Genomic DNA, 14,485 nt, shown 5'->3' on the forward strand with positions numbered 1-14,485 from the left:
CAGCTGAACATTACCTGGCCAGGTATCCTTTGCAGCGAGCTCCAAACAGAAACATGCGGCGCCGTAACTTGGCAAAGTTCTTTCGGACAAAGCATGCGCGGGTGTATCTCTGCAGCGTCATCGCAGCGATGTTCAGCACACGGTCCCGCTTCCCCTCCAACAGCTGATACAGCTCCTCTTTCAGGAAAATCTAACAAGCACACACACACATCTTCTTACCAAAGCAATTATTTGTTACGTAAGATTCTTTTGACTTTATTTAGTACATGAGTAATTGGCTCACCTTACTGACTCCCAGCTGATATGAGCCGTTTTTTACCGGGCCGAGCTTGTGGAGCATGATGACACAGTTTTCTCCGTCTGCAGGTGGAGTGTCCTTCAGGCAAAGCAGCGCTTTATACCTGAGCAGACCCACACACACATATAAAATGACATTATTAATTGTTTATGTAAACCAAGAGCAGTGAAATATAAAGCTGCTGCATGTGTGTTAAAGGGATTGTTAGATTGAAGTTGGGCTTTTTGAGGTAATTATGGTAAGACAGTGTATTATCTACAGTAGATGGTGGTCAACATGCCCCCAGTTTGAAATAACAGACAGGACCACGGACGGGCACAGAAGCTAAGCAAACTACTACTGTGGACCGAGGCAGCAACAAAACATATTTTACTAATATAAACTAAAAGTCTGTTTAAAGGCTGTGAATCTCAGGGGCCTAGTGTGAGGCTGATTAGGATTATAAGTGTTCTGAGTGTTGGTAGTTTGTAAGTATTTGTTTGTATTTTGTAGTTTTGGTGTAAATCTAATTTACTGTAAGTGTAGGAAAGTGTTTTTTCTGTGATACTGTATGTCAGACTTCTTTGGCAGCCGCTGGTCAGAGGTGCTGTGAGATCAATGCTTTCAGCTGCTTTCATACTGCAGGCGCTGACGTGTGCCAGATGGCTATTTCAGTATGAGGAAATTGGTGTGTGAATAGTGCACTCACTAGAAAAAAAGCCTATAATTAAAGTAATTTTGACATTTTAAAGGTCTTGAGAGTTAAAGGGGACAGTAACAATTTGTTTGAGAAAATGGCAGAGGTTGGGGACCGAGACTGACATGAATACTTATCGCCTCCCATAGACACAACACCGTGCATTAACATCTTAACATCTATCTGTATGCATTACAGAAACATATTTAGGACTATATCGCTGTACTTTTCATGTTATTTTATTGTGAACATTGCACATTCCTTGACAATTTGGGATATTTCTGCATAAATAGGTTTTTTTAAATGACACAGCTCTTTCATTTGAATTTACATATATTGTAGATCTTTGTAACTATAGTTTTTTTTTTGTATAGATGTTGAGATGAGTCTTTACAACATGTGGTTCAATTGAAGTGTACATTCAATCCTAAAATACATTTAAGGTGAAGATTAGTAAGTAACGTACCTTGTGAGAAAGCTGTGAAAGTGCAGTCTGATTGGATAACCGTCCTTCCTGATCTGGATGGTCTCCATGATGCCAGAGTAATGAAGCTGAGTGTTGACCAGCTCCATGTCAAACACGGCTGGCTCCTACACATACATTAGCAAACACATCATTTGCATGAACTGTTACAATTCAATCCAAAAAAACGAAACAAAACACTGCAAACCTGCACACACCATCCAACATGCAAATATACCTTACGATGGTTTGACTTGATGCATCGCACAAAATAAGGGTTACACCTGTCACAGATAGATGAGAACGAACGCATGGATAAATAAATGAAAGTATGATTTGAAACTGAGGAAAACCGACTGAACAATAAATCATTATAGCATTGCATGGTTTCACAATTGAAGCATACAGTATAAACAGTTTCAGACTTAATGCACTCCAGGGCCTTGTTTTCTTAATCTATAAAACAAAGGACTAAACTCAGATTAAGCAAAGCAAATGCATTTTCCCAATATGAATGGCTTCTACAAAAACTGACCCACTTATATTTAAAATGTAAACACAACACATTTAAGTGAAACATTGGTAAGATATTGTTGAATGAGGCCCATTGTTCAGTTTTCATTGTCTTTTAAGGCACAAGACAATAACAATAATTAGTAACTCCCGTTCCCGTATTATACTCTCTACATCTTGCAGTACCTCTCAGTAAATGTATTAGAGTTACATGTTAACCTTATCAGGAGCTAAACATGCATTCATTCATGTTGGAATGAATGATGGCACTCATGTTTGCATGCATTTATTTTGGGCATTTAAAGAGTTGTAAAAAAGCAGTGGAAAATAGGATGCAATTGGAATACAACTGTACCATTTTCAAATGATGTTATAAAGGTGTGCCAGAGGTTACTTCATTGTAATGTAAAGCGCTTTGAGCACCTGGAAAAGCGCTCCAATAAAAAAAATGTAATGAATTATTGTCCCTAAAGGTAAAATGTTTAACTCAAACCTCTCCATCTTCTCCAGCAGCTCCTGCAGGCTGCTCTGAAACTTCGCGCTGACCGTGTTGGCCTGAAAACGCCGAGCCGTGCTGCTGCGCCGCTGCGACCGCTGCTGAGACCCAAACTCTGAGTGCTTTAAGAAGAGACTGGATACCATCTGTACACAACAACAATATTTACTTCATACGTTGTTGGATATGTAAAAAGAAATGACAAGTGAAAAGCAAAACTCAAAATATGCATCATATTGTATGAGCTTGAAGTATAATGGTAGCACTACAACACATGTTGATTAGTATTCATTTTGACATTTAAAATGTGATTGAAGATCACTTGAGCAATACAAAATGGGTATTACTGTAAATGTTGGAGAAAACTAAGAGAGTAAGGCAAAGGAAATAAAGTGTATTTGAACGTCTCACTCTGTTCTTGCTCTGAATGAAGAGGTCGAAAACATCCTGGCGGACTGTGTCGAAGTTCTTATCCAAGAATTTGTGCACCTGCACCACAAGTCATTAGAAAACTAGGATCAAAATCAAACCAGGAATTCAACAGTGCTTAAACACAAGTGTAAAATCCCTGAGCACCGTGTGCAAAAGAGGCTGAGGAGACATTTTAATTTGTAAACAAATAATATGTGAAGATACCACAAGAGCACCTTTCCTTAGAATAGTAGGCTCTGAGAAAGCAGAAATCTGGCAACTAGCCAAATTTGAAAGCAATGTGGTTGTCTAGGTTTATCCCAGTTGCTAATGCTAGAGGGCACTTCAATTGTTACAAAAAAAAAACAGAGGAAAAGGAAAATGACAAGGAGGAGAAGAAGAAAAACCTTTAAAGAACAAAATAAAGTCAAATGAAATGTACCTGGTAAGAGACTTTCCCAGCGTAGTGTTTCAAGGTGAACTCTGGCAGTGGCATCTTTGGCCTGGCATATAGCGGGTCGTTTCCATGGTGATAGTGGCACTTCTGAAGGAAGGTGTGGTCTGTTGCCTAGCGATGATTGGAGACGGTTAATGGCTGGTGAGCCATGGAAACTAAATCTATTTCTACAGCACAAACACATGTTGCCCGTGTGTGTGTGCAGCAGATTGCCTCGGTCAGTAACACCGTGTTCATATTTCACTCCGAGACACTTTATAATACGTTTATCTCAAGATGAGCGTCTTACATTAGGAGCCCCGGGAATAATGATAACGGCAGGTAGGCAATTAAGTGAGCGTGTGGGATCGTTTTGTATTGATCCGAGAAGACTGCAGTACACTTTAGTGCCCTGGTTTATGAGAAATCCAATATGTGAGATGTTTAACTCAATTTATTTCAAAATTGTGCTATGAAATATTTTAATCATATTATGTCAGCTGTTACTTTTTTCTTTACAATACACGTAAATAATGTAAGATTTTGTATCTAGTCTATATTTAACAACATTAGTCCTAGTGGATATGATCCTTGCACGCTTGGAGAACAAGTTTTAAAGGAGCAATGAATAATGAATGCCCTTTGTTTAAACTAGGGACTGTTTGTATTGGTATAGCCGATATCAGCTCTGTTTATTATACATTTCAGTGATTTACAATTACTTTGTAGATTGAGAGTTTGATTCAACAAGCGTAGATGTACCTGAGGGAACCCACACTGGTCGTCCAGTATGCGCAGTATCCCATGAGGCTTTGCAGCGATGAGGTCGAGACAGGCCTGGTTGTGGCTGAAGGGCTGCTGCTGCCACGGGATCTGCTCCCGCATGTACTCCTCCTACACACACAGCACAAAAGTTAATCAGGTCGGCGTTTATAAATCTCTTCTTGGTTGATTTCAGTTTTCACTTCAGCTCAAGTATTGCTGTGTCCACTATAGTTTGTGAAATTAAATGACCTTGTGGGTTTAAAAGAGCTTTTCTAAAATGAGTAATGTTGCAATCAAGGCTAAAATATATCATAATTGTTATACTCTACATCAACCATTTATCTTGATTTAAATGATGGATTTCTTTGGGTAACCTAATCATTTCACCTGATGTGACCACATTGAATGTCTTGTGATTAAACCAAGCTGTCTTATATCCTTTTTTTATACTTTGACATTCAACTAAGTTTCAGGCTGGCTTTAACCTAGATGTCTCTTGATGCGCAAATCAAATCCATCCCCACTGGGAAAACAGAATGTTGTGAATAGAGCAAACCCAGAAGTAAGCATGGCCCTGGTTCCCCTGACAAAAAGCCAATGGGTTTTTTCCATTAGATCTAAAATTGAGATGACCTCTGTGGAAATATCTGACACTTACTTTGTACATCTAAAAACACATGCTATGCTGACATGTTATAAGGCAGTACTGTGCTGATAATGTACACAGTATTTCAAGTATCTTAATTTGGTCCACTTGACCAACGACAATACTTAAATGCTCTTACATGTATACAAAACTGGATAATATGAAAAACAAGTACTTTTACTTTGAAGTACATTTAGCTGATTATACTTCTGTATATTATTCTGAAATGGGTCATTGTGCAGAATTAATACTTTTTGTACTTTAAACATATTTTGATGCTAATTTTTTCCTTTACATTTTGAAATCAGGACTTATTCTTGTAATGGAGTACTTTAAGACCATAGTATTTATACTTTTACTTGAACACTGAAACCCACATGCTTTGTACCATTTCAACCCACTTTACCCATTCAGAAATCCAATTGACTTTGATGGGAGGAAGTCACAGAGAAATGTTTTTGATGTATTTCTGTGTTTTACGGCTCATTCCTTGAGCACTCTACATACAAATATGAACTTGTAGTTTCCCTGACCTGCTCCTCCTGGAAGATGATCTTGTTAAAGAAGAACTGCAAGGTTTCATTGGCGTAGTTGATGCACAGCTGCTCAAAACTGTTCACCTGTAGCTCCTGGAGAGTCAAGAGAGGAGACAATGGGGAGTGAAGTTAACACAGGGCAGCTCAGACGCATCAGCGCTGTAACATCAATCAGCCAGATCTCTCTTAAGCTTGACCTCAAATCCATATATGTCCAATATGGAGATGGAGAGCGCTTCGTTGCGAGGGTAGACCCGTCCGTTGATGCGCTCTGTCAGCCAACTAAACAGCAGCGAGTACAGGATCTTGGCAACAGCATCTCTATGAAAAACACACAATAAGGTTTCTATGGAAACAGGATACCCGGTTCCTATGGAAACAGAGGACATCTGAAAAATCTCTCCCCCAGCCATGACATCCTTTGTCCTCACATGCCTCTACCAAAGATGATTTTAAACGAGGAAACTATAAAGCCTGAAACAAAACTACCTGATAGGCTTTTATTCCAGGTAATCCCATGAAGAAGAAGTCGCATAGTATTGAATTCAACAGATACTATATTCAGACCCACTCACCTGGCATCCACAGCACTCTCCACTGTGAGAGGAGTGAAGATCTTCTCCCGTACTGTATCCTGTGGGAGCAAAACCATCTGTTAACATCACTTTAATTGTTCATCTCTTTAAAAGCAGCTTTCTCTGTGGTATGCCAGAGACGGTGTGATCGTGTGTTCTGCTCACTGTCAGTTTGAAGGTGACACACTTCTGCAGGCCTTCAGGTGAGACCTGCAGCAGCTCAGCCACCACCCTGATCTCCTGCGCACTCACCATCGACGCCACCTCCTGACCCTCAGCCTGCAGGGACACACACCCACAAGCGCCAGTCATTATCACCATCATCTATCAACATCATCATTATCATTCAACCGTGAAACTAAATGCATTGATGGGGCCGGTTTGTGTGTGTGTGTGTGTGTGTGTGTGTGTGTGTGTGTGTGTGTGTGTGTGTGTGTGTGTGTGTGTGTGTGTGTGTGTGTGTGTGTGTGTGTGTGTGTGTGTGTGTATGTGTGTGTTTGTGACCTGGTGTGGCTGGAAGTAGACGTTCCCCAGATGAAGGACAGAGGACAGCAGTCTGTAGATGCCGTTCAGCTCCTCTGGGGTGAAACACAGGATGTCCATGGCACTCAGCAGACGTCTGAAGTCCTCCCCATCATCTTTCCCCTCTATGGTACAATCCCCTCCCTGAACTCATGCACACACACACACACACACACACACACACACACACACACACACACACACACACACACACACACACACACACACACACACACACACACACACACACACACACACACACACACACACACACACACACACACACACACACACACACACACACACACACACACACACACACACACACACACACACACACAGTTATCAACAACAACATATTTACCCTCAGCCTGTTTAATCAAAGCTCCTAATTAAGGACCAACTAATCAGCTGATGAAAGTTTTTTCTGACCTGAGGGGTCAAACTTCTTACCTTGCTGCAGTCGGCCGTGAATCCTTTTTAAAATTATCATTATAATTACCATATACCAGTTCTCTTAAAGTAACAACCATACCAATAGAGTATGTCATTTGATACTTCTTATCTCCTTACTTATTATTGCTTATTCGCAGTGTTGGGTGTTACAGTAACGTATTACTTTTGCTGTAACGAAGTAATGTAACGCATTACTAATGAAATTTGGGTAATATACTACCCGTTACAATTCTCAGTAACGCAGTTACAACACATTTTAACCCGGAATGAAATGCTGTTTTGTTTTTTAAGAATTTACCAACATCGCGAGACATTCCGACACCAGAGAAAAATGATGCGGGTAGATTAGTAAGCCTGGTGTTTACCCTTCAGGCTCATCAAGATCCCTCCGTTTCGCATCGGGTTCCCTGATCAGCCTGTCGGGTGTTCTTTTCCCCATAATGACCGCCTCGCTGCACATTATCCCGCTTATTACAATACACGGCCATATAGGCCTACTAAACAAACTACAGAGCCCATTCCATGTTCCTGTTATTGTTTACTTCCTCTCTGCCTTCTTCTGGTGATTTATCTGATGTCCAGCGCTCCGTCTTTTAACCTATTTTCCTTTCTCTTTCTTGATCCTCCTTAGCAACCTTCATTATAGTCCTTGACAGTGGTCTGTACTACTGTATTAAAGGAGAGGTGTCATGCTTTTCCGGTTATTACCCGTCCCCTTGTGTGTTATGATGGTTTTTATGCATTTAAACGGTGTGTACGTCATTGTCCATTTGATTCTTCCATTTCGTTCCGGGTACGGCATGATGTCATGCCGTACCCGGAACGAAATGGACCAATCCGTGGAGCCGTTACGTTACGTCCGCGGAGCCGTTACGTTAAGCCCCCGCTGATTGGTCCAAATTGACCAATCCACGGACTTCCTCACACACACATCTGTGTGCAGGGAGCAGGCAGCTCAGCTGATTTCTCCTCCCTGGCTGCAGGCTGATAACAGACAGTTGGGATCGCGGCGAAATTCTCTCTGCAGACCCATTCTCACAGCGTTTATCAACCTTTTTCTTACTCAATATCAAGCCACACTTATTGTTTTTACTTCGGATGTGAGTTTGTGTGTGCTCAGGATGAGTTTGGCTGTGTTTCGCTATGTATCCTAAACAAGGAAACAACACCTCCACGGAGCTCAGCGCGATTCACAACGTCCCGACCAATCAGAGCACACTGTGCTCACAGGGAGGGTGGGGGCTGGAGCTTTTGGAGCTACAACGAGCCGTTAAAGGCAAATAGTGAAATTCAGTGAATACAAGTAGTTTACAGAGATGCTGTATGAGAAACCAATGTGAGTTTGGAAAAATGCACAGTATAAATCTATTTTAGTAGACCTCAACAATGGAATTATGATCAGTGGAAATGGCCATGACACCTCTCCTTTAACAACGTGTCACATCAGAATCGAGTATTCAACTAAGCCGTGTAATAAAAGTTGTTAGTAGCCTTAATGGCCTACACAGTTGTTATGCTATACCACATTGCCCTTCACTGGATGTATAATGAGCGGCACTAAACTACATTTTAGCATTTAAAATACCTAGCCATTCTTTTGCGGTTATTTTGGTAAAGTAACTCAAAAGTAATATAGTTTATTTAGTATCTGCTGCTTTAATGGGCTGCGAGCAAGACCATACTGAAAGCCATTATTTTCTAGTTCTGGCTACAAAAGGGATAAAATGCAGGAAGTGTTTGGAAAGTGGTGATACTTTACACAGCCCTAGAAGTGTTGTAAAGGGTTACTTCAGGGTGTGTCAGTATTCAACCGCAGAAGGCAATGACACATTACATTTCTCCCTGGTGTTATTTAAAAAATAAGCCTTGTAGTAGTAACCAGCAACAATTAAGATGCAATTAGTCAAGGATCTTTAATCAGCTTTGGCGTGAGCAATGTGTTGCTTTGTGTTTCATCACATCATGAAGTGGTACTGAGAAACGCAAAAGAGCAAACCAGCTCAATGGTGGCAACCTTTATATATACAGTCTGTGGTGACAACCAAGTGTGCCATGACAGGGATAAACACAGAAATAGTCAGTGTCTTTAAAGGAGAAACAAATGATAAGCACTGTGTAGAGCTATCTAAAGGTCATCACTCCAACGTACTTACTAACACTAAACGTAAAGTAAAGCTGAGACTTATGGGGATGTCACAATAACTACATTTGGGGTACTGTATTTTGTAAAATGCCAATGTGTTCGACAAAAAAAAAAATCTAATTTTCTGCTGGAAGAAAAATCAGGCGTTAGCCCAAGTTGTTACAATTCACCCTGCGGGAACATAACTGTCTCCTCAATATCATTGCAATCCATCCAATAGTTGTAGAGACCCTTCAATACAAAGGAAATTGCTTGCCTCACTGTGTGCTTAAGAGAGAGTCAAGGGAACACCTAGATTAATATGTTTTCTCTTTGTTGAATATGAATGTCGGTACAAAACGTGATGGTTATCCATTTAATAGGTTTTAAGATCTGTATGAACCGACCAACTGACCAATAAACATTGCTTTCCTTAGAGCCATGCACAACATAAACTACACCTATTTTTTTCTCAGAATTTTTCCTTATTTCCTTACAGTTCAAATTCTGTTTAGTTTAAGCTTCTTAGGCTTTGGACAGTTACTCAAATTAAACAATCTAACATGGTAAAATTGCTCTCTGCTTTAACTACTGCCTGTAGACAAGACATTGCTTTGTTTGAGGGGTCATAGCCACTGCTGAACAGCAATACAAAAATACAACATTCAAGCCTTGCTAGTGATTACACAGGGTTTTAAGTAATTCATCCAATTTGGACAGAAATTATCAAACAACAGTTATCTCTCAATATATCTCTGATACAAAAAAATCCACACTGAAAACATCCCTCATTCTGTATTTGGGTACCGCAATGTGTTTTATGTTTGTGCCATTGATCAATTAGTATAATAAATGTGAAATGTTCTGAAATTTGACAGCTCATTTGTTAATGTGACTGTCAAATTGATTATAGTGACCACTCCTTGTGCTGTGTTTGTGTGTGTGTGGAGTGGAGTGTATTTTGTATTTCTCCAAGCACCTGATTTAGATAGTAGTAAGTCTCAGCTTCCTGCAGATACAGTGAGCTCTTCTCATGAGGAGGAAGACCTGCCAACATCTCATAGAAGATGTGATAGTTCCTCTCCGATTTGGCCTGTGGATGAACCAACACACACACGGCAATACCACATTTAAAAATCAACAATGTGCACACATATTCACAAACAGTTAAGATATGTGGTGGTAGCTTTTACTGAAGAAGAAATAATGGTTTGGAAAAGACAAATGGACAGATGACTGATGAACAGAGTGGCCTGTGTACAGTAACAATAGAGTTCAACATGCTTGACACTTCTCATGCTGTCTTCCTCTACAATCTCCTCTTTCCCACAATGACTCACTGGTAAGAAGACTCTGCCTGACCTGCTAAGTGTGTGTATGTTTGAGTCCATGTGTGTGTTTTCACCTGAAAGACAATGCGGGACTTCTCCAACAGGTACTGAGACGTTATGGCACCGCTGATTACACCCCTTGTAAATGACATACAAAAAGGCAGGTTCACACACACACACACGCACGCACGCACGCACGCACACACAGTTAGTCTTGGTTAAAGTTACATAAATAAATCTATTGCAATAAAGGATCTGATTCTTATGATCTAATGAGAGAAGTTGTTTCCAGATCATCAGGATGTTTTACTTTCCAGACTCTGAAAACTCAAAACTGTTTCTTATGCTTCTTCTTCTTCTTCTTCTTCTTGATATGATAATATAAAAGGCTTTTGTACATTCACACAAAAATGAGTCTTGCATGCTCCAAAGAAATCTGCAGAATACCACAAAAACAACTGAAAAAACATCTATCAGGGCACCCTCCAGCAACATCTGAGAAAAACACACCCGGCCCTTGTTATGCACACACACATATTCCTTATCCAAAAATGTCCTATTATTTCAAGCAGAGAGCAAAAGAGAGCTTTGCCTTGTTGTAGGACAATGTACAGTACATAGTCACATTCACTATTCATGTTCTTTTGGGGGTGTAAACACATTGGTAGTACTCACTCCTCCATGTAGATCTGCGTATATTTGCCAAAGCGTGAAGAGTTGTCATTGCGCACTGTTTTGGCATTACCGAAAGACTCCAACAGGGGCGTGGCCTCCAGGATCTGACCAACCACGACAGGCAGAAATGTTACACTGGCTACTTTCAACAACGATGATATCATGAGAGCAAAACCAAACAACAAAAACACTTTACCTCTATCTGATGGGAGACGGTCAAGAAGACATGAGAATAAAGGAGCAAATAAGAGTGTTAGCTTAAAGTGAAACAGTATGCACATTGTATGTCAGCATGCTTGTATAATAGTACTTAATGTACTTTATATACTGTATCTACCTGTTGTGTAATGTTGCCTTTGTGATGTATGGCTGTCAAGTACCGCAGGATTAGTTTAGTAGCTTCCGTCTTTCCTGACCCGCTTTCTCCGCTGTAATAACAAAAACTGTTAACCCATCTTTTACAGCACTTCTTTTTCTTCATTACTTAAAGAAGATGTTTCGCATCGTAGACAAAGAATTTAATAGAAAATTCCAAGAAAATGTGTCTCGTTTAAAAAAATAACCACTCAAATGTCACACATCTTCAAGTTTTTGAATTGTATTCAAGTGTTGCAAATGATAATAAAGTGTTCATACCTGATCATAATACACTGGTCCTTTTTGGCATCCATCATGGTGGTATATGCGAGATTAGCAATGGCAAAAAGATGACTGCAACACAACAAAACATACTTTTTTAATTTGTATGCTAATTGGTTTTGTGTGTGTGTGTGTGTGTGTGTGTGTGTGTGTGTGTGTGTGTGTGTGTGTGTGTATGATAGTAGTGAAATCCATAACCGGACTCTCCCTTGGCAACCAACCAACAGCAGTGTAATATGAGCCATTTACCAACACCTAGGAGAGCTGGCAATTGCACCTCTATTTCCCACCCCACTATATCTCAGAGCAAAGTGCATCTAGGCAGATGTAGCATAAAGAGCACAAACTCACACAGGGACATGCATGCACACGTTTTTATAATTTAGAGAGTTTGTTGGTGTGTTCTGATTAAAACTAGAAAGTGTTAAGAGAATGTACACCTCCACCAAGCCTGCACAGTCATCTAAATTGTTTATTTTAAGTTGAAAGATATTTCAGAAATGTTTGATTTGCGTTTTTAGTTTAAGAAGTGGCCTAACTTTCCACCAGATTTTAAAGAAATGTCTCCAACAGATAGAAAGAGAGGCCTAACTTAAAACCCTTCCTGGAGTTACAAGTCCTGGAACTAATTGTCAAGGTCCAACACACACACTCCCATGTCTTACGGAGGATTGTCACTCAGGCCGCGGCCCTCATACTGAAGCACCATGTCTGTGCCGTAAATGTTGAGCAACTTGTAGGGATTCACTGACACAAGGATGCTGCCTATGTAGGTCTGTATGGATAAACAAGGGGGAAAGAAAGGAGAAGAAGGAGAGCGGATGAGTGGATATCTTTGACATTTGATGATATTAGTTATCTTATTTGCATACTAGAAATGAAACATACATATACAAGCTCCTGGTCGTAGCGCTTCTTGAGGTTCATTAAAACTGTGGTCTCATTCAACTCACTGAAATTAAACACAGATGATATTAAACACACATGTACAGAGCACATATTGCACAGTGCGGCAGGATTCCCACACCCACTTTGACATCCAATATTAATTACTTTTCAATGATATTCAAGATATCAAAATCAGCCATTGGGGAGAGAGTTGGCAGCATGTCGGGAAATAATTGAGGAATAATTTCTTTCAAACTGCTAACTTATGCAGAATCCTCAGGATGTCAAGAGATCTATTTGGGAGTTGCATTTTAATATAATACTTAACATACCTAATGCTAGGGATTTTATTTCTGATCTCCACAAGCACATTGGCAAGCACACTGGCATGAACACCCCCCCCCCCCCCCCCCCCACACACACACACACACATACAGGAATAGTTGCTTGAAGAAACTAAAAGGATATGCATTGAAATGAGCTGTGCTGCTCTACATTGGGGCGACATAATGCTGTTTGTTAATACTGAATCCTGCTTACGGCAGCTGTGTCATGTCTTCCATCCCCTCTGCCCAGCGTTTCACCCTGTGGCCTGTTGTGGGCATGCTTAGGATAGAGTAGATCTGGACACACACACACACACACACACACACACACACACACACACACACACACACACACACACACACACACACACACACACACACACACACACACACACACACACACACACACACACACACACACACACACACACACACACACACACACACACACAAGGTTAAGGTTTTTAAATTAGTCCACCAACACTGGCATGCCATATTGTCAAAGCGATATCGTTATCAGTTGATACAGAGCTGACATAAAATATGCAGAAATTCAAATATGTTTCTATTTTTTGTCTTTTTTAATGATTTTGTGGACTTTCCAGCTTCTATGTTGTACTTTTCACAGTTGCAATTCCTTGAACAATGTCTAGATAGAGAGAAAGTCCTTTCCAATTATTGTCAATAAACTATCATTTGAAAAAGAATCACAAAATATGATTTAACCCACGAATACATAAATGTAGCTACCTTGTCATACCAGCTTTGACCAGGTACTCTATTTCTGTCAGGAGTCCAGTCTTGTTCATGAGGCTGTCCGTCCACAAATCGAGGTGTTGGTGAAAATGCTTCTAACACACCGTCTTCTCTGTACATGGACCACTTTGACAGATTCTGGACCGTACCATGTGGTAACACCCTCTCAGCTGCCCAAACATCTTCCCCGCCTTCCCCTCCTCCTCGTGCATCCCTGGCCCAGTGTCCTGAGCGTGGCCCGTAGGGAGGAACCACGGCATAGCGATTATCCTCACCCTGCAGGCCTGTTGGCACCCTGTATGAGGCATAGCGAAGCTGCTGGTTTTGGATAGCTTCAGACAGGCGGGGGTTGTGAAACTGACGTGTGAGAACAGAGCGATCCGACAATCTGTGGAAACAATTAGGGGTTGATTTAAATTAAGAACATGTTACACAGGGTTGTACAACATTGACATTTAAAATGTGACAATTAAATATTTTGTGTAGATTTGTTGTTATTGTGATATAATTGGAAATTCACATGGCCTTTCTACATATACTGTAGGGCATTTCTGCCGCAGGTACTTTCCCAGGAACCTTTATAGAAATATACAATTCAAATGGATGAATCAAGAATTAAATTAACTTCCTGTGCAATAGTCCAAGGTGTAAGAAAATGTCCCTGCTCTGGGGTATTAGTTTGTGTTAACTTTGACACTTTCTGGGTTGGCTTTGATTGGCTGAATGTCACTGATTGTTTAAAGAGAAACTCTTCAGGAACTTGTTTACCACTTCCGTAAAGCTTCATTCATAAAACAAGGACTGTTGAAAACGTAGTATTAAAGGTGGGGTAGGTAAGTTTGAGAAACCGGCTCGAGATACACTTTTTGTTATATTACATGGAATGCTCTTAACATCCCGATATCAATGAATATCTTAAGTGCTTTGACAAAAAATCCATAAAAAAATGTCATCT

The 14,485-nt window shown here is 40.4% G+C and overlaps 1 protein-coding gene across 1 annotated transcript in view; it reads right to left on the reverse strand.

Annotated features, from left to right (window-relative positions):
* The window catches only part of LOC117481575 (unconventional myosin-XV-like), a 44,012-nt gene that overhangs the window by 26,924 nt on the left and 2,603 nt on the right, over positions 1-14,485 (reverse strand). The window contains exons 6-28 of the mRNA XM_034129304.1: positions 13,525-13,918; positions 12,989-13,071; positions 12,449-12,512; positions 12,226-12,335; positions 11,558-11,632; positions 11,259-11,349; positions 11,118-11,123; positions 10,922-11,025; positions 10,321-10,384; positions 9,895-10,008; positions 6,320-6,481; positions 5,981-6,094; positions 5,816-5,874; positions 5,438-5,561; positions 5,238-5,333; positions 4,056-4,187; positions 3,300-3,425; positions 2,858-2,935; positions 2,444-2,592; positions 1,676-1,721; positions 1,441-1,565; positions 284-401; positions 15-190 (exon numbers count right to left, since the gene is read on the reverse strand). Coding sequence (XP_033985195.1) covers positions 15-190; positions 284-401; positions 1,441-1,565; positions 1,676-1,721; positions 2,444-2,592; positions 2,858-2,935; positions 3,300-3,425; positions 4,056-4,187; positions 5,238-5,333; positions 5,438-5,561; positions 5,816-5,874; positions 5,981-6,094; positions 6,320-6,481; positions 9,895-10,008; positions 10,321-10,384; positions 10,922-11,025; positions 11,118-11,123; positions 11,259-11,349; positions 11,558-11,632; positions 12,226-12,335; positions 12,449-12,512; positions 12,989-13,071; positions 13,525-13,918 — 2,610 coding nt within the window. The remainder of the gene's footprint in view (positions 1-14; positions 191-283; positions 402-1,440; positions 1,566-1,675; positions 1,722-2,443; positions 2,593-2,857; positions 2,936-3,299; positions 3,426-4,055; positions 4,188-5,237; positions 5,334-5,437; positions 5,562-5,815; positions 5,875-5,980; positions 6,095-6,319; positions 6,482-9,894; positions 10,009-10,320; positions 10,385-10,921; positions 11,026-11,117; positions 11,124-11,258; positions 11,350-11,557; positions 11,633-12,225; positions 12,336-12,448; positions 12,513-12,988; positions 13,072-13,524; positions 13,919-14,485) is intronic.

This window comes from Trematomus bernacchii, unplaced genomic scaffold, assembly GCF_902827165.1.
Source record: "Trematomus bernacchii unplaced genomic scaffold, fTreBer1.1, whole genome shotgun sequence".
Taxonomy (NCBI): domain Eukaryota; kingdom Metazoa; phylum Chordata; class Actinopteri; order Perciformes; family Nototheniidae; genus Trematomus; species Trematomus bernacchii.